At 40.3% G+C, this 27,183-nt stretch overlaps 1 protein-coding gene across 8 annotated transcripts in view; it reads right to left on the bottom strand.

The window, feature by feature from the left end:
• LOC308188390 (phospholipid-transporting ATPase IB-like) overlaps window positions 1–27,183 on the bottom strand; it is a 302,947-nt gene that overhangs the window by 256,595 nt on the left and 19,169 nt on the right. For 7 of the 8 annotated variants that reach the window (XM_080577315.1, XM_080577312.1, XM_080577316.1 and 4 more), the window contains 11 exons: window positions 16,593–16,692; window positions 15,601–15,699; window positions 14,673–14,718; window positions 13,207–13,247; window positions 11,315–11,388; window positions 8,524–8,593; window positions 6,190–6,317; window positions 5,044–5,155; window positions 4,088–4,253; window positions 1,709–1,836; window positions 555–632 (listed from right to left, as the gene is read on the bottom strand). In XM_080577315.1, coding sequence (XP_080433441.1) covers window positions 555–632; window positions 1,709–1,836; window positions 4,088–4,253; window positions 5,044–5,155; window positions 6,190–6,317; window positions 8,524–8,593; window positions 11,315–11,388; window positions 13,207–13,247; window positions 14,673–14,718; window positions 15,601–15,699; window positions 16,593–16,692 — 1,042 coding nt within the window. The remainder of the gene's footprint in view (window positions 1–554; window positions 633–1,708; window positions 1,837–4,087; window positions 4,254–5,043; window positions 5,156–6,189; window positions 6,318–8,523; window positions 8,594–11,314; window positions 11,389–13,206; window positions 13,248–14,672; window positions 14,719–15,600; window positions 15,700–16,592; window positions 16,693–27,183) is intronic. The other variant, XM_080577319.1, reaches the window with a different exon arrangement.

The following is a 27,183-nucleotide window of genomic DNA, read 5'->3' as shown; positions in this document are numbered from 1 at the left end:
GTTTTGCAGTAGCCTTGTTTTGGGAAACCCTTCCACTTTGAAAACCTCACTTGCAGAATTGTGCAGTATTTGCAGTAAATATCTTACAACTACAAGTTAATGTACAATAATAATTACATGAGAAGAAAATAGAAACGTTTGTCAAGGAACACTGTGAATTAAAATTAAAACTGCATCTTTTTTGACTCGCATTTCTTGTTAGGCAGTCAGAATCACAAAGAACTAAGAAAGGCTAAGGCTATTCTGGCCTGCTCTTCAGCCAAGCTTAGTCCTGCACATCTTGTTTTCGTACACAGAGTTCAATGATGAAGTCATACTAGAGCAAAGGCAGGAAAAAAAAAAAAAATCAGTCTCCAGGCTTATAACTGCTTTTATGACCTTGAATTTATCCTGTGATGTCTCATACCAGTAAGACCTGGACTAACGAAAGGAAAGAAGTTCTATTAACCTGAGCCACAGTGCAACAGGATACGGCACAGTTCACAGCATTCATTCACACCTTCCATCTTTCCAAGTCACAGAACAACATTATACATACCAAAGATTTTTCTTACCTGCCCAAGTTCCTCATTAAGGTTTGAGGTTCTGGCCATTGCAGGTGTGTCTGTCTCAGGATAGTACATATCTATGTCCTGAAATGAGAGCAAAGTCAGACCCATGCTAAGAAAATTAAACACTGAAGTCTCCAGTCTTCTTGTGTTCAGCTCCAACTTAGCTTGACTGACTTAACTCCATGGGTGGAAGTTCTGACAAAGAGCAACCAAGCCAACTAGCAGTGCTTTCTTTCCCAGGGGTACCTCCCTACTGCATAAACAGGAGAAAAGTCTGACTCAAATAACGGTAGTTTGGTCTTTTCTTCATTGCACCCCTAGCTTAAGAATTAAATACAATGGGAAGAAGTTCTAACAGGCCACTTTAAATATAGGTCTTAAGTTACAGGAACAATACAATTTACTCCAACCCATGATTAAAGAGACAATTAGTGTCATGGTAAAAATCAACTCTTAATTACTATATTTAATTGGAAGGGTAAACAAAATAGCTGCTATAAGCAGTTCAGAAAACACACACAAACTAGATCTTATATACTTGCATTTTAGAGGAACCTCTCTAACTTTACTGGAAGTCCAAGAATTAATGCATACCAAGACCAGGAATGTTTCTCTTCCACTTGTTACAGTTGAGCTTAAGAGACATCACTGAAGTATTTTCAGTACATAAGCAAAGAGAAACACTTTGAAGTCAGAGCTTGCCTGAACGGAGGTATCACCATTTTGTAACATAAGGCACCACCAACTCATCTCCTCAGAGAAACATCACGACTCGTACCATGGTGGACCTGACTACCAGCCTCAGGGTTTAAAAAAAACACAAACAAGTTTAGTCTTTCCTTCTGCTGTGGCCAAGAGAAGCTACAGGGTACCAAGGAGTTTTCAAAAGCTATTTACCAACCATGAATGAGTCTGCTGAATGACTTTTCCCATCTCGAAAGCCCAAAATATAGAAAAGCAATTATTTGTACAGGAGAGCTTCCTACAACTACATCTTGTCATTTCTTAGTGAACATAGCACAAATTAGATCTTCTGAACTTCTCCCTGCCTTTCCCAGAAGTTGCATCGGGAAGTCACCAAAAAGTCTGGTAAAGACTTCAAGTTTTTAATGTAACTTTGCCAAAGCGATGTTAATATGTCTAGTCTTGTTACTTACCCAATTTATAAAAAGAGCCTGAGTAAATTTGACAACTTCCAATGTCACCAGAAGACTGATCGGAATAAGGTTGTTGTACAAGATTATAAATGTCAGCAGATTGTATCCAAAGTTGACAGACAGCATTTCTGTGGACCAAAAGACATATGACATCATACAGATGGTAGAAATCTAATTGACACAGTATAGGGGCAATCATCTTTCTGTAGTTGGCCTGATATTATTTAGTAGCACTAAAATAACCACCAAGTGTGTTAAGGCTTACCAAAAGGGCCTTTTCAATATTGATTTCAATATTATATATATATATATAAAAACACCCAAAGAACACGTGCCTGGAGACACAGCATACCACGTCAGGTGAAGAAGAGCAAGATTGGTGAGGATACGTATTAGAGATCAGAACACTTGCTGAATATTTTTTGCTGAACAGATGGCAAGACGTATGATGTTCCACACTATAACCCAAATTTAGTGATTTATCCGATGTGTCAACTACCCCCAATTAAGAGCCACCAATATCACTAGTAACTTAACTTCACCCTTCTGAAACAGTGAATTAAAAGCAGAGCAAAGAATAAATTTTGTTCGAAAAGTTGTCAGCATCAGCAGACTTGCGAAGTCACTCACACTACAGAAATAAGCAAACAAAATGACTTCAGACAGTGAGTGAACAAACTGAGGCATCCAGCTTAAGTAGAAGAGCTGTTAGTAACAGTCACAATATTGGTCCTAAAGGGAAGGGAAAGCGTTTATGAATAGCAGACATGAACAGAAGTGGTTCAGCAGAGACACAGGGCAGCATCTCCTGTCCACGATGCCAACCACAGCCTCTTTACATACATAGTCTAAGTGCTTGCATCTGGCTCTGAAGCTTAGGGAACCACTTCGATCAGCAGAGCACCCAGTGCAAGAAGGTCACAGCCCACAACTAAGGGGTTTTCAGTGTTACAAATGACTTGGGATGAAGGCAGCGGAGCAAACTAGGAGATAAAAGCCAAGGAGTTGTAGTTTGGACTCAGGAACCTCCAAGCATGAACACACATGAATTCCGTATCTTTGCTCAGTTAACACAAAGAATAGAAGCACACCTGACTGGAAAATACTCTTCCTAATAAAGTCCTTACAGAAATCAGACATTTAAGAAAGATTCCACGTCTCCTTATCTGCCTGAAGAAAGCATTTCCCACAGTTACTGAAGTGATGGAAATTGTGTGTTGAATTTATAGGGAAGCATCTATACAAACTACTGCCTCATACCTTATTAAAGGTTGCATCTGTTTCATATTAGTACAAGTTCAAGAGTTTGTTTCATTCATCTTTTCCTTCTGTCATTTGAAGGCACAAATTTAAATTTCCTCATTAAAAAGCAGGGTGGAGGATAGGGAATAAGCTTGGAGTCACTGATACTGCTACCGGAAGACATTACAGCTACCAAAATCGGAGTGAAGTACAAGGCATTTCCATGTTCTTCCTATAAAAGTTCTTTTTTCCCCCCATTACTATCATGATTGCATTTTGTTTTAAACTGTTGAAGATACTTTTGCCATCTGTTTTTACCGTCACCAGCCGAAAGACAATTTGCAGTGAGAACTGTTTTCAGATTTACATCTCAAGGTGTTTGTAACAATACATTTTATACCTGGATAATACAACCCCCACTGTAGTTCTTTGCTAGGCATTTGCATAAGGCCCATCTTTGATATCTGAACTAATAAATTCAAGGAGTATGAATAAAAACAAACCCTTTTAAGCATGCTAAGCAATCAATTTTGTCATTACTAATGACAGGAGTCAGAAGCCAAAGCTACTCTGAAACACAGAGTGAATACAAAAATCACACGATTTAGCATGCATTTCAGTTCTCTACAACAGATTAGCATATCTCATTGAAAAACAGGAAACAACACAGCTAGACAAGTCCTTTTCTTCTGTATACAAGCATGAAGTCCAGGTTAGTACCATCCATCTGATATCTGCTACCATTTAGTCATGTACATGATACGTACAGACAAGATAGGCAAGGCAGTAGTACATGACCTACTCTAAAACCAAATTCTGTGGAAATGCAGATGCACGGTATCTCCACAGAGCTGAAACTTGAACAGCCAACACCATTCTTGACACTCTTCTGATTCCTTCCCGCTCCCTGGGTGGCAACCCATTGACAGCTACCTAACCTTTCAAATGCTTTATTAACAGGAGCCTCACTGGCAAGTTAATTTATGCCACTCCATTCTAAAAAAAATTTAAAAAATTATAAGAAGAATTGGGACATCAAAAGTTAGCAACAGGCTTTGTTTCTTATGCATCTTTCTTTCTCCATTTTTTATTTTATACATTCGGGATACATTCCGAGCACACAGCCAGCACACTCACTGTTGGAGCCAAGGTACCAGACGACGTCGCCGTGTGATCTGTTCCATAATAAGGCACCTACAGAGCTCACAAGGGCCATGACCAGGAGAATACAGAACAAAACCAGGATCTGCACGTTGGTTACTTTCTCCACATTTGATCTCTTCAGAGGTGCTTTGGTTGAATTCTGAAAAGCAGCAAAGTCTGTTAATGTCTTGAACAATATCAAGTAGCAAAAGCAAATTCATTCTTCATTTTAGAGTCCGTTATAGAACTCATTGCTTCAACTCTATGTAGCTTGATATTGTATGCAAAGGCCAACAAGGTCCTAACAGCAGCCAATACTCCTAATGACTGCTAAATTGACAGAAGATTGGACAGGAGAAACATTCAGCTCTAAAGGTCTAGTACGCATCTTCTTGCTGTACATGCCATTGATGGTCAAAGGTGAACAGCACATACGTGTTTCTGGACTCTCCAAACACTCCCCATCACAGAAACATTAAGGTTGGAAAAGCCCTCCAAGATCATCTGGTCCAACCAGCCCCCTACCACCAATGTCACCCACTAAACCATGTCCCTAAGCACCACATCCAACCTTTCCTTGAACACCCCCAGGGACGGTGACTCATTAAGGCAATACAAACCGTAGTCTTACCCTAACTATCTCCAAGTGCTAAAATTCTAGGTAGTCTTTACCATCTCCTCCGTAGCTAAACCTCAGTTTTAAATGCTGTATAGCTAACGTTATAAGACACAATACAGTTAGTTTTGCTGACACAATGAAGTGTTTTGAGACATGTACCTCCGTAAGTTTTTATGCACATACCAGTGCAATAGCATCCTTGTACTCCTCAAGATTTTATTTAAACAAGTATGAGTCAAAACATTTCATGAATTCAAGTCTAAATACAGGCAGAATACAGGAAAGAACATTAGCTTCTAGAAGAACATAAGCCAAATCTTTAAAGGTATACCTGCATGAGTTTTGTATCATGTCCTGTATACACGACAATACCCAAGACCCACTGAGTGTTCCTCAGCTGTGCACCTCTCAGCAAGATCTGGTCTGGACCAACAGGAACTGGGCTGAAAAGCAAGAAATATGCATCTCTCAATTCTGGACAATGCTTTCAGGAAATAGTTAGCCTTTCAGCGTTACTCCCCCCTCTTCAAAACTCTTCAAAATAAGAAAAAAAAAAAAGTATTTTAACGCACTTATATTGCCCACAATCTTACATTATCCATGCAACACACAGTTCTCAGCGCTATTTTGAAACCCTAAGCACAGCAGAAGGTGGGTGATTCAAGGGAGCTGCTGTAATTGCCCAGAACTTGAGGCAGCTCTAAAGCCTACTCTGTGCTTCACTTTATTAGCCAAAGTCTCACACCCATTACAGAGAAGCATCACACTTGCAAACAGACAATCCATTCAAAGTACTCTATAACCTTACACATGTCATTTAAGAAACATTTTGGTAAAATTGCATTACCCATGAGATTTTTTCAAGCGACAAGCAAGTGATCTGACACTATTTTTCCATCTGTCACTATTCAGCTTACATGCCCAAGTGGTATACCTTTGGTGCAGGAAAACAAGTACAGCAAGACAAAACCTGTACGCTCCTGCTGACTCTTCAAGTCCTACTACTTATAGTATTGAATGTATATTCTCAGTTCTTTTCTTTCAAGAGTTGCAACAGATACAAGTCACACTGATAAGACTCCAGATTCTGGAATCATTTTCCTGTATATACCTGAACTTGGTACAGCCTTTGGCTCCTGTTGGACAGTAAAGGGTTCCAGTTTTCTCTCCATGTCTCCTGTAGCAGGACACCCCTAAAAATATAACCATTTCCTCTGCTCTTTCTTAAGTGTCTCTTTAGACTAAAAGAAGAGCTGATTCCAAAGAAGCCATGTCTCACTTAAAAAGCAGAAGACTCCACAGAAAGGCAGAACTGTGTCATCTTAAACTGGCAGATGCTCTGACTCACAGATGATAATTGTTTGCCTTATGCCCACCCCACCCAAAACAGGCATATAATCAATGTTGGAGATGAAAAGCATGCAGGAACTATTTCTCCCAACCAAATGAGTTTATGGCTCTGTTTTCAAGCTGGTACCTTTGACCATCTAAGCGCAAGTTCCCAGTGAAGTCATAGAGATGGCGGTTCGGCCCTTCGCATTCTATCCTTCCAGAGACTTTCATCAGTTCTTCTCTTGACTGGAGACTAGCAGTTTGAGACAATCCCTGCACAGACCAATGCAAGTGATGTTCTTGTCAAAAAATAATTAGAAAGCAAACTAGGGAAAAAAAAAAGTAATTTCTTCCAATAATTCAGATATCAAATTTGCTCGATTGTGGGGTTTTCTCATTTTGTGTTTTTAGATGAGTATTCAACAACTTTCCTGCAAAACTTAACTATTATGGACATACGTGAGCCTGCTTATATAGGATTTTCCTAAATTCCTCTACCAAAAAGCCTACACAAACTCTGTGATGAAGAGGAAATTCACACCCACAAAGCATGATGTTCACGTGTGCAGAAGGAAGTAGGATACAAGCAGCATGAACAAGCTTGGCGTTTCTCCCAAAGTATAGCTCTGCTGATGTATTACTGCTGCTAAATATAGTCCCTCTTAAGTGTAGTCTCTCCTAGCTCACTACAGCCATTGTGCTCTGATCCTGCTCAAGGTTAATTACAAACCCACGATGCAACTATAACCTAACACACTGCCACTCCATCTCAGACTGCACTCATAAAACTCTATTGCTTCTCATCTGATCACTTCCACTTGCTAAGAGTGATCCATTTTTAAAGTTTCTCTTGCCAGAATTTGACTGCAGCACTGGAAGCCAGAACAAGGCTTTAAGAAGAAACCCTCCACAACCTTATTTTTGTATTTTAGGCACGTGTCCAGAAGCAAATAAAATCTGACAAGAACCCAAATCTGACCTATTGGGCTGACCCAGAACAGGAAACCACGTTTCCTCAAGTGTAGTAAACAAGCACGTGTACAGTTTTTAAAACTTTTTTTTTTATATATTTCTACATATATTTATATATCAAAATCCTAATCCAAACTCATTTTTCATATCTCTGGGAAAGAAGGCAAAGAGATTCTGAACTATTTCTAAACACCATAATGAACATGATTTTCTTCAACAAAACTAGAAATATCAAACTTAACTACTTACCACAAACAGGGAACAAGTTAACTGAAGCATAATAAAAGGTTCCTGTGAGCACTCCAGAGGGAGAAGCAACAGACTGGCACATTTGACAGCAGAAATTGCATCTCTGACCACAACTGCAAGCCTTTTTTCTTTTTTTTTTTTTTTTTTTTGATAAATACACACTTTAGCATTTCAATTCTGCTTACTCTTTGGAAGCACTGTGTATCAACACAACTTCTTGCTGAAGTTCTTTATATTAAATTAGTAAGAAATGCCTGGGTTTCCCAGTAAGATTAGTATTATCAAATAGTTACTTGATAAAAAAACTCATCCATCAATGGGCACAATTAGCTTCATATTTCACTCTCAGAGTTTCCGAGCACTAGCGGTGTTACTCTCTGCTTTAGTCTAAAAGACTTTCACCATCTCTCCAAAAATGGAGAAAAGTCTAATAAAGTTTCAACTCAAAAAAAAAAAGCCATTATTGTATTCACAAAATCCTTTTACTTGAAAACTCCACCTTTGGGAAAAAATTATCATGGCTTAGGGAAAGCAAAAAGGCACCAATAGATAAAAGAAGACTCCATCACTACCTGAAAGTCCATTCCAAAAGCTATGTCAACAGATCTCATTTGGCAATGGAGTACAGAGCAGATACATAATATGTTCACAGTTTCTAGTTTGTAATGATAGCTCTGTAGCTTCTGCATCTCCAATAAATATGAATGCAAGAGCTGCAATTCATTCTCAGTACAAACCATCCACCAGGAAACCTATGCCAGGTTTCTCCCAGCTACAATGCCATATGCATCCAAGAATGGACACCTGAACACCTCAGGATTAGAGATGTGCTTGACTCAAAGAGACAAAGGAAAAAAATCTAAGTATTGGGAGTGTTTTACACTATTCTGACAGAAGTTACAGATATCATTAGCAAGCTGTAAGATTGGTAAAAGTACTCCCTGCACCTCAAGCAAAACACAGCCAAGGCCTGCCTGATTCCTCTTTGTAGGCTTGTGCTCCCCGCTTTCCTCTGGATTAGTTCCTTAGACTTGTAAATGAAACATTATTGCTTGGGTTTGTATCTGTCAGAAAAAAGGCTTACAGAAAACTGAAAAGAGATGCATATTTTGTTGTCTTTTTTATATATATATATGTATATGTGTATACATATATATTATTTTAAACAGTACTGGTATTGCTGTCATGCAAGCTACAGTCTGCCTTGCAACTAACACTAGTACCTAGAGGAAAAACAGCAAAGTTCACTTTGTTTTACCTGTCGTATTTTAAGATTCGTCTCCCCATCGAGATTAGCTGTTTCAATATAGCACATGGCTTGAGGTTCACTGTAAGGAGCACAACAAGATTGTCACTATTGAAAATCAATTACTTTTTATATACTACTTTTGTAGTGAAGTGGTCCATGATACATGTCTTCAATGCACTGCAGAAGAGAAAAATCAATACTGGTGGCACAGAACCATGAAAGAGCCAGCTAAAAGCACATATTTTTCACAAATGCCTTTGAATATGAATGCTCTAATGCATGAAATTATACAGAAAGACAGGTCTAAATCAGGTTATAAAGAATTTTACAAATCACAATTAACTTAGATGCCTGAAAAAAATATTTTACACTGTAGTCCGTAATATTGCTTTAGATTGCAAGAGCTATGGATAAATGAAATGCTAAATAATGAGGAGTGTAAGAAGTGGACACGCAACGGGATGAGTTGAGAGGTCGTGCCCTATACTATTGAGTTTTGTCTGTGAACCATGCACACTAAAGGTTGTAGCCACAGGACCACCTTAAAGTTGAGAAACTTCTGGAAGTACACCTGAAGTCACTGCTAAGCAGTGTTCATTTCCCCCCCTCTTTTAAAAAATCATAAAAGGTATGATAAGATCAAGGGCTGTGATCTGCATCTTCTAGAAATATTTCTTCCCTTACCAAAAGTGGCAAAAAGTCTTTCTCATAGTTGTGCAGCTTTGCTGTTAGACGAGGTCTTACCTATATCTAAAGTCGAAAATCTCTACATAGAACAACATTACCTTATTATAGGTGCTACTTAACACCAAATATTTCCTGACATACTAAAGATTTAAAACCTCTGTATGGCACCACCAAAACTGTTTTTACCACTGTCTTCTTGGGCTGTTAGGGAACATCAGTTTCATACCAGGACCCAAATCATGTGCTCCTTCAGCATATCACTACTCATGCTCTTGAGATGTTGCTATTTGCTTTCCAAAATAACCAATTACAGCAAACATAATTAGCAGAAGCATCAGCAACAAAAGGCTTCTTAGGAAACGTTTTGTTAAGAAATGGACAGGCACATATATAACAGTAAGTAGCTACATTTTTCCTCTTCATTGATAGTTTCTTCAAGAAGAAAGGTGCAGAAACTGTCTCTTACCTCCTCCTATATGACCAGCCTGAACCCAAACCCAAGAAAGTTATCTGAAAGTTCAATTTGATTCCAACTGCACCCATTAGAAACAGTTTATCCACTACAACTGAAGTGGTTAACCCATGAGGGAGAACTCTCACACGGCAATTGCTTGCATTTCCACAGAAATGTAGAAGTGTTTCCATACAAAGCTTTGTTTGGATTCAAATCACTTTATTTCTGCTTCACGTAAACTTATTCTGTATGTGAACTTCTTTGATGTCACCTTTCTTCTATGAAGCAAAAAAAGAATCAAGATAACAAACAATCATCTATTTCAACTCCGACATTCAGTTCAGACAGAAAGTCAACACACACAAGCAAGAAACTCCCACCCATTCAGAGCATGCAATGCCTTCTGGTGAACTGAGGACACTTAACATTGTCGTTTAAAAGAATCATGGAAATAAAACCAATTGTATAGCAGAACTGCCATAGAAATTGCTATTTATTTCAAGCAAAGCATCTCCTAAAATCAAAATACTTTGGGTTTAATTCTTCAGTTATATGATTAGCAATGATAACAGGTTAGTAGAATAATATAGAACAAAAAGCTGACCCATGCAAGTTAAGGTACAAATCAGAAAGGTGTGGTTTTTGTGTTTTTTGTTTTGTATAATAAATTAAAGAAGTTCTAGCAGAACAAGTATTTCTCAATACTGAAACAAATTTATTTATGTCTAATTAACATGTAGCCTAATTAACTGCATGTGAAGGTTGACAACTGTTTATTATAAAAAGTGGTTTTGTTTTTATAAATACAACACTGTAAACCACGGAATGAAGATACCTAATGAATGAAGATTTCTACTTGGAAAAAAAAAGCGAGAACAAAAACTGCACTAGTGTCTCTTGTTCAAATCTCTCTCGCCTGTGTGCTTAGTGGTGTTGATTTGACCCCTTAAGCTGTCCAACAAAACATAGAAGATAGTGCAGCAGCTGAATACCATCCCAAACGCTTCCATGAATCACCAACCAGCCTTCATTTTTCACCATATCTGTTTAAAGTAAGTTGTCCCATATCCCACAAGGGGAAATGGGCAGTACTCATTTTGCTGTTGCTACCACACTAGGGATGATGCAACACGTGTATGGCCAAAAGACAACAAGCACATGAATGAAACCCAAAATCTATTCTGCTGGCTAGTTATTTAGATGCCAGCTGGGCTAGCCTTCTGAAATTATTGTTTGAATAGCTTTCGAAGAAATCTTTCCTGAGGGGCAAGAAAATATCCTGGAAATCCAATGGAATTAACTGGAAGAAAACTGATGTTTCCTTGATTAAATGGAGGGGTCCTCAGAAGGCCATAAAACAATTACCTGCATCAAGCTTGTGCAACCTATCTTCCATCTTCCAAACTCAGTGATACACTTGGTGCATTAGAAGTATGTAATACTACCAAGTCTTTAAGAAGCCTTCTTTCTTAAGAACCTATCAGCAATGATAAGGGAAGTAATTGCCTAGTAAAGCATGTTTTGACATTGTTGAAGTTTGATCTGAGATGTGGAGAAGACGTAGTGTCATCTGATGTCTGTTTTTATTACTAGCAAATACAGAGTTTAGAGCCCTCTGCACCTCAGTTCATCAGACATTTCCACACCCATTCAGGATACCTGGAAGATATAATGATCATGTCTGCTGGAAGATGCTGCCCATTGGTGACCTTCACAATATCGCCTACTGCTACCTGGTGAATCAGGGACAGGAGTACAGTAGCATGGAAGAGAAAAACAAACAGTATGCTCGTCTGCAATGTTAGTTTGTTATTTTCCTTCACCCAAAAGAACATCATGCACAAAACAACTACAGACAGTGCTGCTGGAAGTTGGAGTACTTTTCACTGCAAATTTGAAAATCTAGTACCAAAACCTTCCCTTTTCTGAAGGCTAAGTAAGGTATTCTCTACAGAAAAAATAAATATATGCTCTATTGAAGAGTGTAAAATTCTGTGGCTTATTTGTAGGAAAAGTGATTGGTTTATTCTATAATCCAGCTGTTACACAAATCTGAGTTCATTTCTTTAAGTACAGTCTTATCTAACCCACAGAAAGATTTCTCCAGGTGAAAAAGTACCTTTACTTAAAGTTTACTTTCCTCAAGTGTTTCTCTTATTTTTTCTCCACATTACTTATGCACCTAAGTAATGCATAAGACACTGCTTGTATTAGTCCCTAGCAAGAAGCATATCGCCCCTACAGATAGAAAATATCAGCCAGTTCTTTCCTGGCCTATAGTCACTTGAGATTCGCAAAGTTATAATTTCTGGAGTACAGAAGACCTAACAGTTTCCAGCACCTGTAAAAGGTGTCACACATACTCGGTCCTTCTTACAAGTAAAGCCCCGTGCAACTCTCAAGACAGTAAGCCAGGACCACCTGAAGCATATCAGACTGTTGAGCATCCCATGTATTGCCCATTGAAATGGGCCTAAAATACTTGAACACATTAATTTATGAAAATTAAAACAGATGGCATGTTTGAACAGGGAAAGTCATTAGTCCTGTTTGGATCCCACTGAAAACAAATTCCCTTGTATTTCAGCACAAAAAATATCAGAAGTCTGTCTTAGAGTAAACATGTTGATAGCACAAAACAGTTCATCTCTAACAACATAGGCAAGCCTGGACAATATGCAGGTGCAAGACACAGACCAATTCGAGATGTGCTTGAGAAGTCAAAGGGTATAAATAAGGGGGAAGGGGAAGGAACAACCACAGTTTGCAGGCTCAGCTTCAACTACTGTCGTTGCATTCAGTGTCCTCATTATAAACAGGGCATCAAACAGCATGAACAAACACTACCATGAGGCTTCAGAATCCCCAGTAATCTTTAGTTTAGTTCTGTTATAGTCTAACACTTCAGCAGGATTGCATTTAGGTCTCCTGCGCTAAGTCTTATTTCCCAGAGGTTATAAAAGACTGTACTTTTCCTTAGTTTCCTTTATTAGTTAACAGAGCTAATTTTTTCTTAAAAGGGAATTAAGAGCCACAGTTAGATCACTGCATCCTGAAGGATTTCAGCAAGTTCTACCAATAAATCTCAGCAGGTCCCAGAAGAGGGCTTCTCACAACCTGGATTCAGCATGCTGCAGGGCTTCTCCTCCTTACTTGAGCAAACACCTTACTAATTAGCCTCTAAACAGAAGAACTTTTGAGCACAGATATCAATATAAGCCTGTTAGACTTCTCTGAGAAGTACAACATTGCAGTGAAAGTTCCTCTCTAGACATGGACAGAGAACAAAATACTATTTGTACCCTGAGGCATATTAACTATCAAGAATACTTAGAACAGTTCATCAGCATTTGTCTGAAACGTAGTACTAAAATTTTTAGGTTGGTACTCGGTGCCTTGCTCATGGCAATTTTCATTATTATAACTTAGAGGATCCCTCCCACCCCAGGTCACAGGAAATTCTCACGCAAGGCATGGTAACTCTAGGCCTCTTACTTTATTCCAGCAAGAAAAAATTGTGAACACTTTCTCCTACCCCTAATTTTATTTACCTCTTTCCATATAATGTTCTGCCACATCCCATTTCTTAGAACTGCAAAGAAAATTTAAAGTTAGATCAGAATAAATAACCAAGACACAGACAAATTTCAAAAACGACAGCAGCAGCAGGGAACATTGACTGGAGTCAGAACTAGCACACAAATCAGAAAAATACTTTTCAGAAGTTTGGACCACGTTTTGTCCAAAGCTGTAGACACATGCATTGAAGAAAGGATAGGATTCTCTTAACGTTTACATGCAATCAGTTATCACCTGATAGGAAATAGCTGGTGGCCTGACTTCTTCTTGGCATTTCATTTGCAGAAGGTGGACGTCATTACTCACTCCTTAAATAAAAGGGCGCTACTGCTCATCATCAATCAGTACTAGGAAATATCTTCACCGTATCAGGCTTTTGTTTGTTTTGCTTCTCTCCTATTCCCTTGGATTTCACTCCATTTTCACTCTGATCCACCTAGCCTCACTACCACCTCATTCCATCATACAGGGCTTAGACTTAAGTGTCAAGCAGACCCAAAAACCTACCAAAAAGCAAAGACCAACTTTGACAGAAGTAGAATCTTAAGTTTTGACCCTAGTCAAAGCTGAAAGGGATAGGGGTGTGGGGCTTGGCGGGGGGAGCAAGGAACTGAAACAGGCCTTAGCTTCTGTAGTGCCCAGGTCCTACGGTGTCTTAACACACACATTGATCATCTACTCGGGAACACTGTCCACCCAGTAGCTCTTCAGGTACTCTGCATTTACTTTATACATCCCTAACCTAAACAGTAATGTCAAATATATCTATATATGCCCGGCCATTGTCAGGTAACCAAGGCCGGTCCAGCTCTGAGCACATCACGTACACCTAAATAAGACCAAACCCTTCACTGAAAGCAGCTGCAGCCAGTTTTTAAAGAGGTTCAGAAATGCAGTGTGCAACAGATTAAGGCTGAAGAGCCTGGCCCCCTATTTGAGGTGTGAACAATTTTCTCCTCAGTCTTATGCAATTCACACACGTAGCTCATTTGAAGAGCACACCAAAGTCCCCAGAAGGTACAATTCAACCAGATACAGCCTCAACTGTCCAACCCAGACTATGCAATTTTGAAAAAAAAACCAGTTGACAAACTTTTACAGCCTCGGTGGGTTTTAAACAGTCAGGGCAGTGTTCTGGAGAAGAAGAAAATTGCTTGGTTTTCAGGAAGGGGCTGAGCATTGTCTACCATTGGACAACCTTGAAGTTATATCAGCTTTTAAATTCTGAAAGTTTCATCCCCCCACTTCTCACTCCCAAGTGTGACACTGTAAGCAACAATCTGAAACACTTAGTAAGGTTTGGTGCTAACACACCTAGTCCAAAAAGACATTCACTCACTGCCGTTATGACAGTTTAAGCAACAGCATTGTTTTAAAAAAAAAAAAAGTGTTCTGGTATTCCATATTTGCACTTCAAATATTTAAAATTTAGCCTTACCTACTGTTTTCTTTTTATTCACTGCACTGTCTGCCTTATGCCTTTTCTGCAAGGAAAAACATTTCATTATACTTCATTACATTTCATTAGATTCTGAAACTACTAGAGCTAGAAACAGGACAGACCACAAGAGGATACACCGGGTCCTTTTTGCCTGTGTGATAGTTTTGAAAAAAGCCACGTTGATCATCTAAATCCAAATAGTTTATAAAAGAAAATAACATGGCTTTAGACAACAGTCAACAACATGTTGAAAATCAGACCAAAACCTGGATCAACAGCAAAAAACTTAAGTCTCCAAAACTGTTTTTTAGGAGAGAAAAAAAGCAAAAGTAGTAGTGAGCGACAGTGTATTTAGATGACAGTTGTAGTATACGTGCTATGTGTTTAAACTATTTTTTAAGTTATTCATCGGAACTTTGAAAAGCAAAAAGATCCTACTATAAAGAGTATCTAAGGAACTTAACACAGATTTTCTCCAAAACAGTTCGCTTTACGCTGAAATGGATTATTTGTTTTTATTATTATTTATTTTTAATCTCCAGTCTTCAAGACCAACTAAAAAGCCCACACAACTGTCAGGAATCTACAGTGCTACTAAAATAACACTGGCCTTCTAGCCAGGCCTTTCTAATGAAAGCACTTGTAAGCAAGTTTGAATAAGTATAAAGAATCATTCCAGTTTTCACTAAGTTGCTTCCATACAACTTCCTTGATTGCCATTTAGCTGTAACGAAAAACACTTAATTTATCTCAGTGTGCTACAGAAATTCTAGTAGAGTCAGCATCTTTGAAAATTAAATGGTACTTTGCCATCATTCATCATTTGAATCGACTTAGAAATGCACAGCTTTATGGCATTTTATGGCTTTTTGAAGCACCTCTTTTGTTGTTAGCACAGATTCCCCATATCATAATCCATACTCACATAGTCTTCTATGATTTCTTTGATGCCAGCAACAGTTAAAATAAATAGCAATGGCACCAAGGTGGTATATCTTCCTGTTGGAGAGACATCTGGAATTTGCTGTGAACAGAGGGAAAAGAGAGATCCATTCTATGTTAAAAATAAGTTTCTAGTAAATTTATCATTTTATGCAATTATTTCAGCAGAGAGATGGTAGAGCTTAAATTCTTATTTCTGCGTGACTGACATCCAAATTCAGTAGGCAAACTATCCTCAAAGATCTGAAGAAACTACTACTATTAAATTAGATGATGAAGTTGTTGTACAGGCCTTTTATTTTGTTTCTCCTGACTTAAGGAAAGCATTCAACCGATGTTTATCACTGATTCAAAGTGAAAACCTGGACTATCTAAACAATCAGCAGTTTCACACGAATCCACACATGCTATTTCCACAGAATCACAGAATCGTCTAGGTTGGAAGAGACCTCCAAAATCACCTCATTCAACCTCTGACCTAACACTAACAAGTCCTCCACTAAACCATATCACTAAGCTCTACGTCTAAACGTCTTTTGAAGACCTCCAGGGATGGTGACTCAACCACTTCCCTGGGCAGCCCATTCCAATGCCTAACAACCCTTTCAGTAAAGAAGTTCTTCCTAATATCCAACCTAAACCTCCCCTGGCGCAACTTTAGCCCATTCCCCCTCGTCCTGTCACCAGGCACGTGGGAGAATAGACCAATCCCCACCTTGCTACAGCCTCCTTTCCAGTACGGTCAATAACTCCATATTTTGTGATAGTACTTGTTTCCATTTATTAATAATATAGCTATCTTGATTTTCAGAATTATGTTGAAAAAATATCTATAGTACCCTCTAATTTCAACTATTAAGTACATACCTCCTTAATATTACTATTTGATATATGCTTAGAACATACAAGCATAAGGATTCAAGTTATTTTATAACTGTAATGCAGTAAAAGTTCAGTAAAACAATAAAACTATACCTGCAGTAAGGCAATGAAGAGGAAGAATGCATTTGCAGCTTTTCTTATCTGCTCATACAGGAATCGAGGTAGAAAAGTCACCACGCTGTACTTGGCTGTGCTGCAGGTTAAAAGATTTTGATTTTAGGACTTCATCTGAACATCATACAGGGATTATGACCAAAAAAAATCAAGTAGATTTCTAAAGCCATTGTTAGAAAATGGTTTAAATCTCATACAGTAAAGACGAGTACAGAATACGAAGGAATAAAGTTGTCTGTGTTATAAGAAAGAACTGCACAGAACAAGAGGTATCATACAAAGCCAGAAGGCTGACAGTCCCCCTTTAATCAGTGGAACCTTTATAACTGGAAAAACCATCATATAACTTGCTATCTGTCCAAACTCCAGTACCATGAAGAGGCAGCCTTTCAGCTCAGGTTAAAGCACCTGAGCGCTTACCCCCATCATAACCTGGATTGTAATATTGGGGTAGGCAGAGTTAAACAACATTAAAATGAGAAATTCTACAGTGCTATTTTTGAACTGCCTCTTTTCCTAGCTCAGGACCATCCTAAGTTCAGTTATGAACAATCTTCCATAATAACATTTTTTAACATTTTTTTTTAATAATAATTTTTCAGAATAAGCTTTTCTTTTTCCACAAGTAGTGGGTTTTGTTCGTTTTTTAAAAAGGTAAAAGAAAAGTATCCTGCACTAACTGGTCTCTAAGCTATGCAACTACTCATCCTCCTCACACCAAACCCAGCTATGGCTGTTACAGAAAGCATGACTACAATTTCAGGAAGAGTGGCCAAGATGACAAGAAAGTCTAATCACTGAATTTTTAAATGAGTTATATAAGCCACACCCAAGTTGTCAAATTACCAAAAAACAGCTTAAAAGAAATCAAAACTATTATATGCAAGCCCTTGCTCTCTGAACATGATTTACTCTGTGATCTAAACACTTTCTTGACATAGGTTCTGCAGCATGAATTTTCTTGCGCTGTCTGAGCAAGTATGAGAAAGAGTCAATCCAGCAGCACACAGTATTCCACTATATGAAGAGAAAAATACATACTTTTTACAATTAAAAAAGCAAGTCCGACTTATTTGCTATGGAATTACCACAGCACCTTCCCTCCCTTATCTACTGGGCATTAGCATGAGCTGCAACTTGAAAAACCAAGTGCTCGCAGCTATAGTACAGCTGTCTTCCCCCAGACACTGAACGTAATCCCTGCAAGAGCCAGACAACCAGTGACAGGCAGTTTTTTTCGGTTTTTCAATTTTTAAAATAAAGGTTGTTTATGTTTCCAGGGAACTGAGAACTGAAAGATAATCCTCCTTTCATGAAAGGAGAAATTGTTTCCTGAAGCACCGCTAACACAGCTCCTCAAACACAGAAAAGATGCTGTTTTATTGAAGCTTCCCAAGTCAAGAGCACCTTCCCATTAAGTATGACCCTCTTTGTGAAATGTTTTGCTGATTCTCTTGCACCTTTAAGCCTCTCAGAGTAATTGAAACCCATGGCACTACCGCTCACACATGATGAAACAAAACCAAATGCTTTGTCTATACGATCTGCCTTTCACAACTGATTCCTATGCAGAGAACTTACTATAACCTTGATCAACAGGAAATTAAGTACAGCACGAATCTCTTACGTTTATCTTTGTACGTACAAGGTTAGAGAAGGGCATTCTCCAAAACGTATCTATTTGCTTGAACCATTTTCTCCCACTTGGCTTTTCCCAGCCCCAGCTCCGAGTCATTTAATGAGACTCTGCTGCACCTTCCAGAACAAAACAGTGACAGGAGACGTGACAGCATCATCTGTTCAAGAAGCTCTGCGTTGGACACTGGAGTACAATTAGTGGGGGAGCAGGAGTTAAAGTGACGAGATACAAACAACCAAGATCCTATCTTACTAGGCTGTGGGAGCTGTATTTCAATTTTATGGTTTCCTCTTTAAGCGACCCTGGCTAGGCCTGATGCAAACCCGTTATTACTTCAATTGGATCTCCTAAAAAAAAAAAAAAAGAAGCATACATACAGCACACAACAGCATTTCTAGCACTACAGGCTGTAGACATCCTGTTGATACTACTGCTCTGCAGAGTCCTGTATTAAATACTCCAAGTGTTATTTTACAGAAATCTCAGGGGGACAGGTTTCAACACAGATTACCCAAAATGAACTGAATCAAAGCCTGCATCCGCATTTAAACATATTAAGCAGGACGTTTATGCCTTTGAAATGCTATTAGTCATTTCCAGCAGTAAGATTTTTTTTTCCCACTTGACGTTACATTCACTTGGTCCCAAGTGTAACAGCCCTCCTATAACACAGAATATAATTAAACACATTTCAGTAGTACCTTGTGCCTTTAAAAAATGGTTTAATTAAGTGAATAGTTTAGACCTACCCCACAAGTGAATTCCCCTAGCTGTACTAATGAGAAGTCAGGAACTGGAAGATTTCAAGAAGACACCTCAAATTCCCCCTTACAACTCCAGGCCACCGAGCCAGCAAAACTGCACGATATGCCACAGAAACATGTATTTATAACAAAATGGCATGCCCATAGCATTTGCTATGATTATATTAAAGCAGGAATTTGTCTGATTGCAATCAAGCTGTAACATTTATTAGCGACATTCTACCATTTTCCAACTTCCACAGCTAACAGCTCCAAACTGCATTCCTATTCTCACGATTGAGCCGATGAAAACATAATAAAGCTTTTTTGAAATAACTTAATACACAGCAGCAAGTTCTTCCATTTGTGTGCTTTGTTACTTAAGTAACATGGCAAACACCTGCAAAAAATAGGTATGGCTCTAATTAGCAGTGCACATTCAGCATTACCACACAGACCAGGAACAGTAATCGTGTATTTATAAAAAGTAGGTGCGTTATTATTCAGAAAAAGTTTCTCATGAAAGGCTAACTAATGCATCTGCTCGGCTTACAGTATGATTGGGTGAACTGGGCTCTGAAGAGGAGCTCTCTAAAAGACAAATACAATGCTTGCAAATAAAAAATGCTTTTTGCTCCCTCCCGGAGGGATGCGTGTTGTCCTGGTTTCGGCTAGGATAGAGTTACTTTTCCTCATAGAAGCTGCTGTGGTGCTGTCTTTTGTATTTAGGCTGAGAATAATGTTGATAACACAGGGATGTTTTAGTTGTTGCAGAGCAGCGCCCACACAGACCAAGGACTGTTCAGCTCCTGGTGCTGCCCTGCCAGCGAGGTACCTGGGGGCGCACAGGGAGTTGGGAGGGGACAGCCAGGAGCTGGCCCAGCCTGGCCAAAGGGACATCCCATGCCGTGTGGTGTCACACTGAATGATAAATATAGGGTGGCTGGCCAGAGGGAGGGCAGGACCACTGCTTGGGAATGGGCTGGGCATCAGTCAGCAGGTGGTGAGCAGTTAACTGCATCACTTTGCTTTGTACGTATTATTGTTATTAGTACTATAATTATTATTATTTCTCCTCTTTTTCTGTCCTGTTAAGCTGTCTTTATCCCAGCCCACAAGCTTTTACTTTCCCTTCCTTCCCCCTCGATTCTCTGCCCCATCCCAGTGGGAGGGCCGGCTTATCCCACAGCACCTGCAGGTGACTGCAGCACAACCAAAGCTCAGGCAGAGAAATTAAAACCTATGTGTGAACAGGTAGAGAATTCGGGCAGCTCCTTTGCAGCACGTTTTTGGTTGCCAAAGCTAAGTACCTGCAGAGGCCGGCCCTCTGATCAGCCCCTGTGGGTGCCACCTTACCTTGCAAGCTGCTCTGGGAGCTGGGTGCCAGGCACAGCAGGCCTGCAGCTCGCCCCACGGCTGTGGCAGGGGGAGGAGGGGAGCACAGGCAGGAAACCAAGTAACAAAGCAGCATTTCCTAAAGCAGCAGCTGTTAGCTCTGCACACCTTGCTTACCTACGGGGCTGCACGGTTAAACAGGTGTACAAACATTGGAAGAGATCTCTCTCTTTGATAGCTGCAACTTAATTCATGCCAGTTACGTTTCGAGTCACACCACTGTGCGAACTGGGACAAACACCACCAAGCCCTGTCAGAGGAGTTTGAATACACATCAGCTGAAAGTCTGGCCCCACTTCCTAGCAAAAAAATGCAGAGATCTCTCTAAAAGGCAGCCACTGTATAATTAAAAAAAAAAAGTGTCATTCTTAACTCACTACCATACCTTAACTCATTATCACGCTACAGGAAAATACCAGTGATTAGGTGTTTTGATAGCATCCACGTGAAAAGCAGCAAGCAGCGAGCTGAGAAACTTGGTGGCAGTTTCCTGGTGTGTTCACCTGACTAACAACACTGCCAGGCAGCACGCCGGCTAGGTGGCTGCAAGTCTAGATGTCCTGAACAAGCAGCTGCACGTGTGTGACAGCGAATCAATAAGATCATCTAACTCCTTGTACACACGGAAGACTATTTTGATCATGACTGAAAAGAAAAAAAAATGTTTACAAATTCCTGAAATGAGAGATCAAAGGCTTATAAGGAACAGCTACTTGCAAGCCCATGCAATGAGTTTTGGTTGACTGGAAGGTAGGCCCTTAACAACCAGCGTCGGTTTGTTACAGCAGAGAAGTTTCTCTCTGACCAAACGCAGCTCCTGGTCTCATGGAAGAGCCTCACTCTGCCAGGTGGATCCTTGAGACTGAAGATCCCACCGGGAGGAGTTTCACTGCGCTGTTACCATGGCCTGTACACTTCCATCAGCTAAGAAAAGGGTGTGTGGTGCTCAAATACTCTTGACAGTTTGAGACAGCCTCAGGTCAGAATAGGGGAGTAACAGCAGCCCTGAAGTGCAAGACTTGAATCCTACAGCTGTCACTGCTTAAAGCCGAAGTGCCTCACCAGAGCAAGGCAAAGAACCAAAAGCCGCCGCATCTGACCTGGGGTGACCACTGTCCGTACTCCAAGCAGCTGTTTTGTTTCCACCTTTTTCTGCTCTCCCCAACTGTTTCCCTATGGTTACGCTGACAGCTTGCATACAGAAGTTCACGTGCTGCCCCAAGACAAAGCGGGTCACAAAGCAGGTCAGGCCTTTGTTTAAAGGACATTCTTGCACCCAGCCCTCAAAGATTTTCCAACAAAGCCACTGAAACGTTGTACAAGAGGAATAAATCTGTGCTCCTGAATTACCTACACTGATGAAGGTGATTAGGAATATTCAGATGTATTCAAATGAATCCATTTGAACAATCTCCCCTGCAAGTCAGCTTCCCCCCCTGCTTTCTGTGGGCTAGCATGGTTTGGGTCTGTGGCAATGAAGCACTCAAGTTCTGCTGAAGAGCAGGTCACTTCCAGTTAAATGCAAGCCCTCACACACAACAGGATAAAAAAAGCAGCAGACAGCTGCCAGCTGGGCAACTGACCGCTGTGTTCAACAGTGCTTCACACAGGGGGCAATCTGCACTGTAAGCATATCTTCGAGATGTCTGCACCGAAGTTATAGTAATGAAGATTTTGAAGTATTGCATTGTAGACCAAAGCCTAATAAAGGCAAGGAGATAAGTACAATACAAACTGATGGCCTTTGCTTCTTCTGGCAAGCAGCGCTGCTGCCCTAAGGCACAAGGGCCACTTGAGGAGTGACGGCCAGTTTTACAAACCCAGCGTGGCTCAGCTGTCTGGGCCTGCTCAGAAGCTGCACCAGCAACAAGCTCACCTTCAATCACTTTGTTTCAGGTGTTAACTTTGCACAGACCACGGTTAAGACAAAAGCACATGAAAATACATTACGAACTGCTGTCCACTGGGGCACAACAACCCTGTTTCTCTCCAGTTCAGTAAGAGCAACCCCCAGACAGGGAACGCTTTTTCAGAATTCCTAACCTACAGCTCCTTGTGCCGAGTTACCCCCATATCAGCAGGACTTTTGCCCGATATAGGCAGGGGAAGACTGCAAAAATTAATGGCATGTTGCCAAAGTGTCCTGCCACTAGAAAGGCCTCCTGCAGCAACACTCATGGCAGTCTCAGTACAGAGCAGGCATTTAACACGACTGCTTACGCTCAGTTTAACTGGCAAACAGGGTCACATTTATTACAAGTGGTAGCATTTTGACTTCCAAATCCTGTGTGCTGGAGGATTCTCCTAAAGCTCACACGTAGAATAGGCCTTTCCATTTGTTCTCTATTCATGTGATCCCTACAGAGGAGAGAAAAGGCTCCCGGCTCTTTTTCAGTAACAAATACATCGAACAAAGAATGTTTAGAAACCAGCACTAAAAGCTCTGTAGGCATGACATTGTTTCAGCCCGCTCCGATATTGTCAGATCACCACTACAGAAACATGCCCTTGCTTCTCAGTAGCCCTCCTGGCAAGCACGACTCAATAAAATATGGCTGCCAAACAGTTAACCCAGAAATACTACTGCCTAATAGATTCAGCTCAAAAATACATTCACTTACTGTACAAACCCAGAGCAGGCTTCACGCTAAACAGACTGCATTGATATGAAGATGTCTGATACCAAGTCACAAGCTGGCTAGCTACAGATGATGGCCTATCTTCAAGTTGTAGCACTGACTTCAGTTTTAAAGCCATTATTTAATTCTAAGTGTCAGCAAAACTTCAACAATTGCTGTTCCATTGACAGGCAGAGGGTGGTAGGAGAAATGAATACTTACTGCTCTTCCAGAACTGAACAAGGACCTTCACTACCCCAAAAAACATGGAAAGCAGTTGGTAATGCTTGAGCTCTATTTAGAGCAACATTAGACAACTTCTTACTCTATTCTCTTCTACTGACACAAGCCCAAGAGCAGCTGATGATGAGATGTGTTGATTTTTGTGTGTGTTTTTTGTTTTTTAATGTCTGCTGTGCAGATCCACATCCACTGACACCAGTGGGTAGTGAGGTCTGCAGAACTAAGCAAACTATACTTAAGACTGAGTGGGACACTTCAGAAAACATCATTTATTGTACACACCACCCCTGTAAGTCCTGGAAGATGCATCTGCATCAACTCAATCCTCAAACTACACAAAACATCACCAGAAAATTAGTTTCTTCCTGTTTTCTTTTCACTGGACATAGGTCACTAGCAGTGGAAGAAAAAGTAGAAATGCAGCGTCATAACTGAATTTATACTGCTGAACAGGAGCCAATATTTATTCAACAAATGTGGGAAAGCAGCTTTGTCTGCACAAAGTCAGACTGCTTTTAAACTCTGGCTCCGGTGTCTGAAAGATGCTTAAATAGTGAATTTACCCGAAGGGAGAAAGAGACCCAGTTTAATTCTCCTGCTGGGTTGCTACCGCTGATATGTGAAATGTCTCCCAGAGATGGGGAAAAATAAAAACTAGGATGCCAGAAAGCTCAGCATACAGGTACAGGGGCACCACAGCTATCTTGCACCTGTTCTTTCTATTTAGGCATTTTGCCCAGGCAAGATCCAATAGTTTAACTGTCCAGGGGCTCAGGACCTAGGAGCAGCCCACTAAGAAGAAAGATGCAGCATCTTGGAACACACCGCCACAATTGAGCACGCAGCACTGACACCAGGCACAAAAGGCTGGTTACTTTTGGTGAGTTTTACTGGCTAAAGCTCTCCTTCTATAGCTGTACCCAAGCCTTTCCAAAATGCTTTTCTGCAGTCAAGCAAGCGCTCTGTTCACATGACAACAGAAAAGATTTCCAAATGCCATACAGACACCACCACAAATGACTACAGTGCCTGGACCCCAAGCAGAACCGAACACAAGCAGTTTTACCTGAAGAACGTTTAGATAAATAATTTTTTAGTGCAAAAGGAAAGCCTTCCTATGGCATAAATGCAAATAAATGCACCTGCACACAGCACACTTCACCATTCACGCTTTCAAACCAGATCACAGTGAACATCACCTGGGATACCCGCATTAGCTGGGTCTGCACTAACTGGCTTTTGAGACCAGCAGCACCAGCAAGAACCTGCCCATGTATTAAAAAAGCTCACACTGCTCTGAAGCACACGTGGCCTCTATAGTGCCTATTTATAAGCTAAGAAAGCAATGCACTTTGTTTCATTTAACGTAACGTACGACTGAAATTCAAGAGGAATCCAGGCTGGGGCCACAGCTCTGCCACCAGGAAGCACCTTGCAAGCAAGCAAACTGACGGGACAGCCTGAGACTGCAGCCAAGCTGCCTGTTAACACGGGTCTTGTGTCACTGCAAGCCTTGTTACAGCCATCAGTGCTAAATTCCTTGTGGCGATGCTGCTGCCTCACAAAGGCAGAAGTTCCTTTTCACAGTTTTGCTCGAGTTTTAAGATGCTGCTCAGCTTGGAAGTGGAAACCAAAGGCTTCCTGCCCACTCTTCTAGCACAACTTAACTTTGGCCTATGTGGTAGCACAACTCTCTGAACAAGGTATTTTCTGGATATCAATGCATCTTTTGGGACCTTACTTGCAATAACTGAGTGGCTTAGACCACTTCACCAGTGATACTGCATACACTGGAAGAACGTTTCAGCGAAGTCTCATTCCGTATAAGCTAATGAACACAGAGTTGATTCCTGTATTAATAAGGAATACCAACAAATTGTACTTACATGAAAACCAGCCCTGCAAAACATTTTCACTTTATTAAGCAAAACAAACCCATCTTCCACACACTACCAAGGAGGTATTAGGAAAGATACTTATGCCATTGTTTTATTCATCTCAGAAGTACCGATACGGCAATCTAACTGCTGTCATCATGCCCCATCTTCATTCTCTGTTTTTACAGAGCCCAACACAAGTTTGTTGTCAAACTATAAAACAGAGGCTTGTGAGTCATCCCCCCCACTGTTCAGATAATCACTTTATAAATCATACTTAGTAAGAAGGAGCTACGATTTAAATAGCTCAAGACCATCAAACTCAGGTAGCAAAAACGTTTCCCATCAGCACTACCAGCCAGGCTGCCACTTCTGCACAGTTGTTTTCACACTACACTGATCTTCTACGTCATCTGGGCAGAAACCACCACCACCAGTCACTGCTGAATCATGCCAACACCACAAGAGTCACAGGTCGGGAACATTCATGATTCACTATTATTTTGTGCTTCACACCTGAATTACAGGGAAAACAAAGTATTTTAAATCAGTACAAAGAAATCCTTTTCCCCCAGCCAGTTGAAAAGAATTGAGAAAAAAACAGGCTGGGTGCTGTAAGTAGCATAGAGCTGTGTACAGAATGGCTGTAAGTTTTCGGAACACAGATTTGTTTCATTTCATACTGAACTTTAAAATTAAACACAGAAATACGCCCTATTAAGTGAACAGACGCATGCTTGAACCGTGTATATTGAACAAGTCAGAACAGCTACTAGTTAGCTTTTATAAAGCTACAAACAACACTGGAGCTACAGGCATGTTGGACAGTAATTAGAGTAATTACATTTGTCCCATTTTTGCATGTTTCAAAGCTTCTAAAATCCTTCAGCTACAAATGGAACACTGTTTACCTTTATTTGAAGCTCCAAAGTTTGATATGAACAAACTTTCAAACTGAACACACCAAGTGGTGAAAACAGCTAAGATGCTCCTGCGAACACAATTACTGCTGCTACAGTGTGATGAAGAATGGTAATACATATAAAGGACCAAACTAATCTAACCTACGGTACATAGAAAGTGTTATCACACTGAGTTTTGAATTTCATTTTTTTTTTTTATGATAAAGTTTGAAATGCACAGTAAAACACTCAACCGCTGCTCCTCAAATTTTCACAAGCTCATTTTTTTACACCATGAAGCCTGAGGAGAAAAAAAAGGATAGAGAAAATTTCTTCCTTCTACATCCTTCCACTTGCACTTTAAGATTTTCAGAAGTGTTAGTTCCTCATCCTATTTTGCCATCCACTTTGTTTCTGCATTAGTACTGTACGCCGTTTATAAGTTGTATAGGGAATTATCGATTTTGCAAAACTTGTCCAAAATAGAAGACAGGGATGTGTAGCACCTTTTCCTTTTTCTCCCACAACAAACATGAGAGTTCGTTTTTAATACTGCCTGTCTCTTGGAAGGGAGAATCAATAAGGATGCCCAAGGTAATTAGAAAATTTTAAACCAAAAGGAAAACCACATTACTAACCCACCCTCTGCACCTCCGTTTCTCGCCCTATTTTGCTCAGCTTTGAGCAAGCTACTCCATACAGTGCGTTACGGTTTCGGAAACTTCTTATGAACATCCTGAAATGCACACTGGAGTTCTAAGAATTCTTGGCAGTTACCAAAAACTGACAGAAGTCACATGAAGTTAAAAGAAACTGTTTCATTATCTCCTTCTTTTTACTGCTCTAAGCCTTTATGTAGGGGGGTTATCTGCTCGCACAGCACCTCGCGCCGTGGCACACAGTGTCACTTTGTACAGAAACAACACATCTTCAAATCCAATGGCACTGAGTCCAAGAAGAGTCCAAGAGTCCAAGGGCAATAAAGGACTGTTCCTGAAGAGAAGCTCCAACGTACACATACAAACAAACAAACCACCCATACTCCACACAAGGCACCCTTGTCCAGGTGCAAGTGCACATCACCCTTTCCTTTGTTTCTACTGACCTGAGGGAAGAAAGAGAACTCCAGATAACGCAGAGAGCACAGCCAAAG

The sequence above is a fragment of the Anser brachyrhynchus genome (assembly GCF_964034855.1).
Source record: "Anser brachyrhynchus genome assembly, chromosome: 1".
NCBI lineage: Eukaryota > Metazoa > Chordata > Aves > Anseriformes > Anatidae > Anser > Anser brachyrhynchus.
This window is presented reverse-complemented; position numbering and strand designations above follow the sequence as displayed.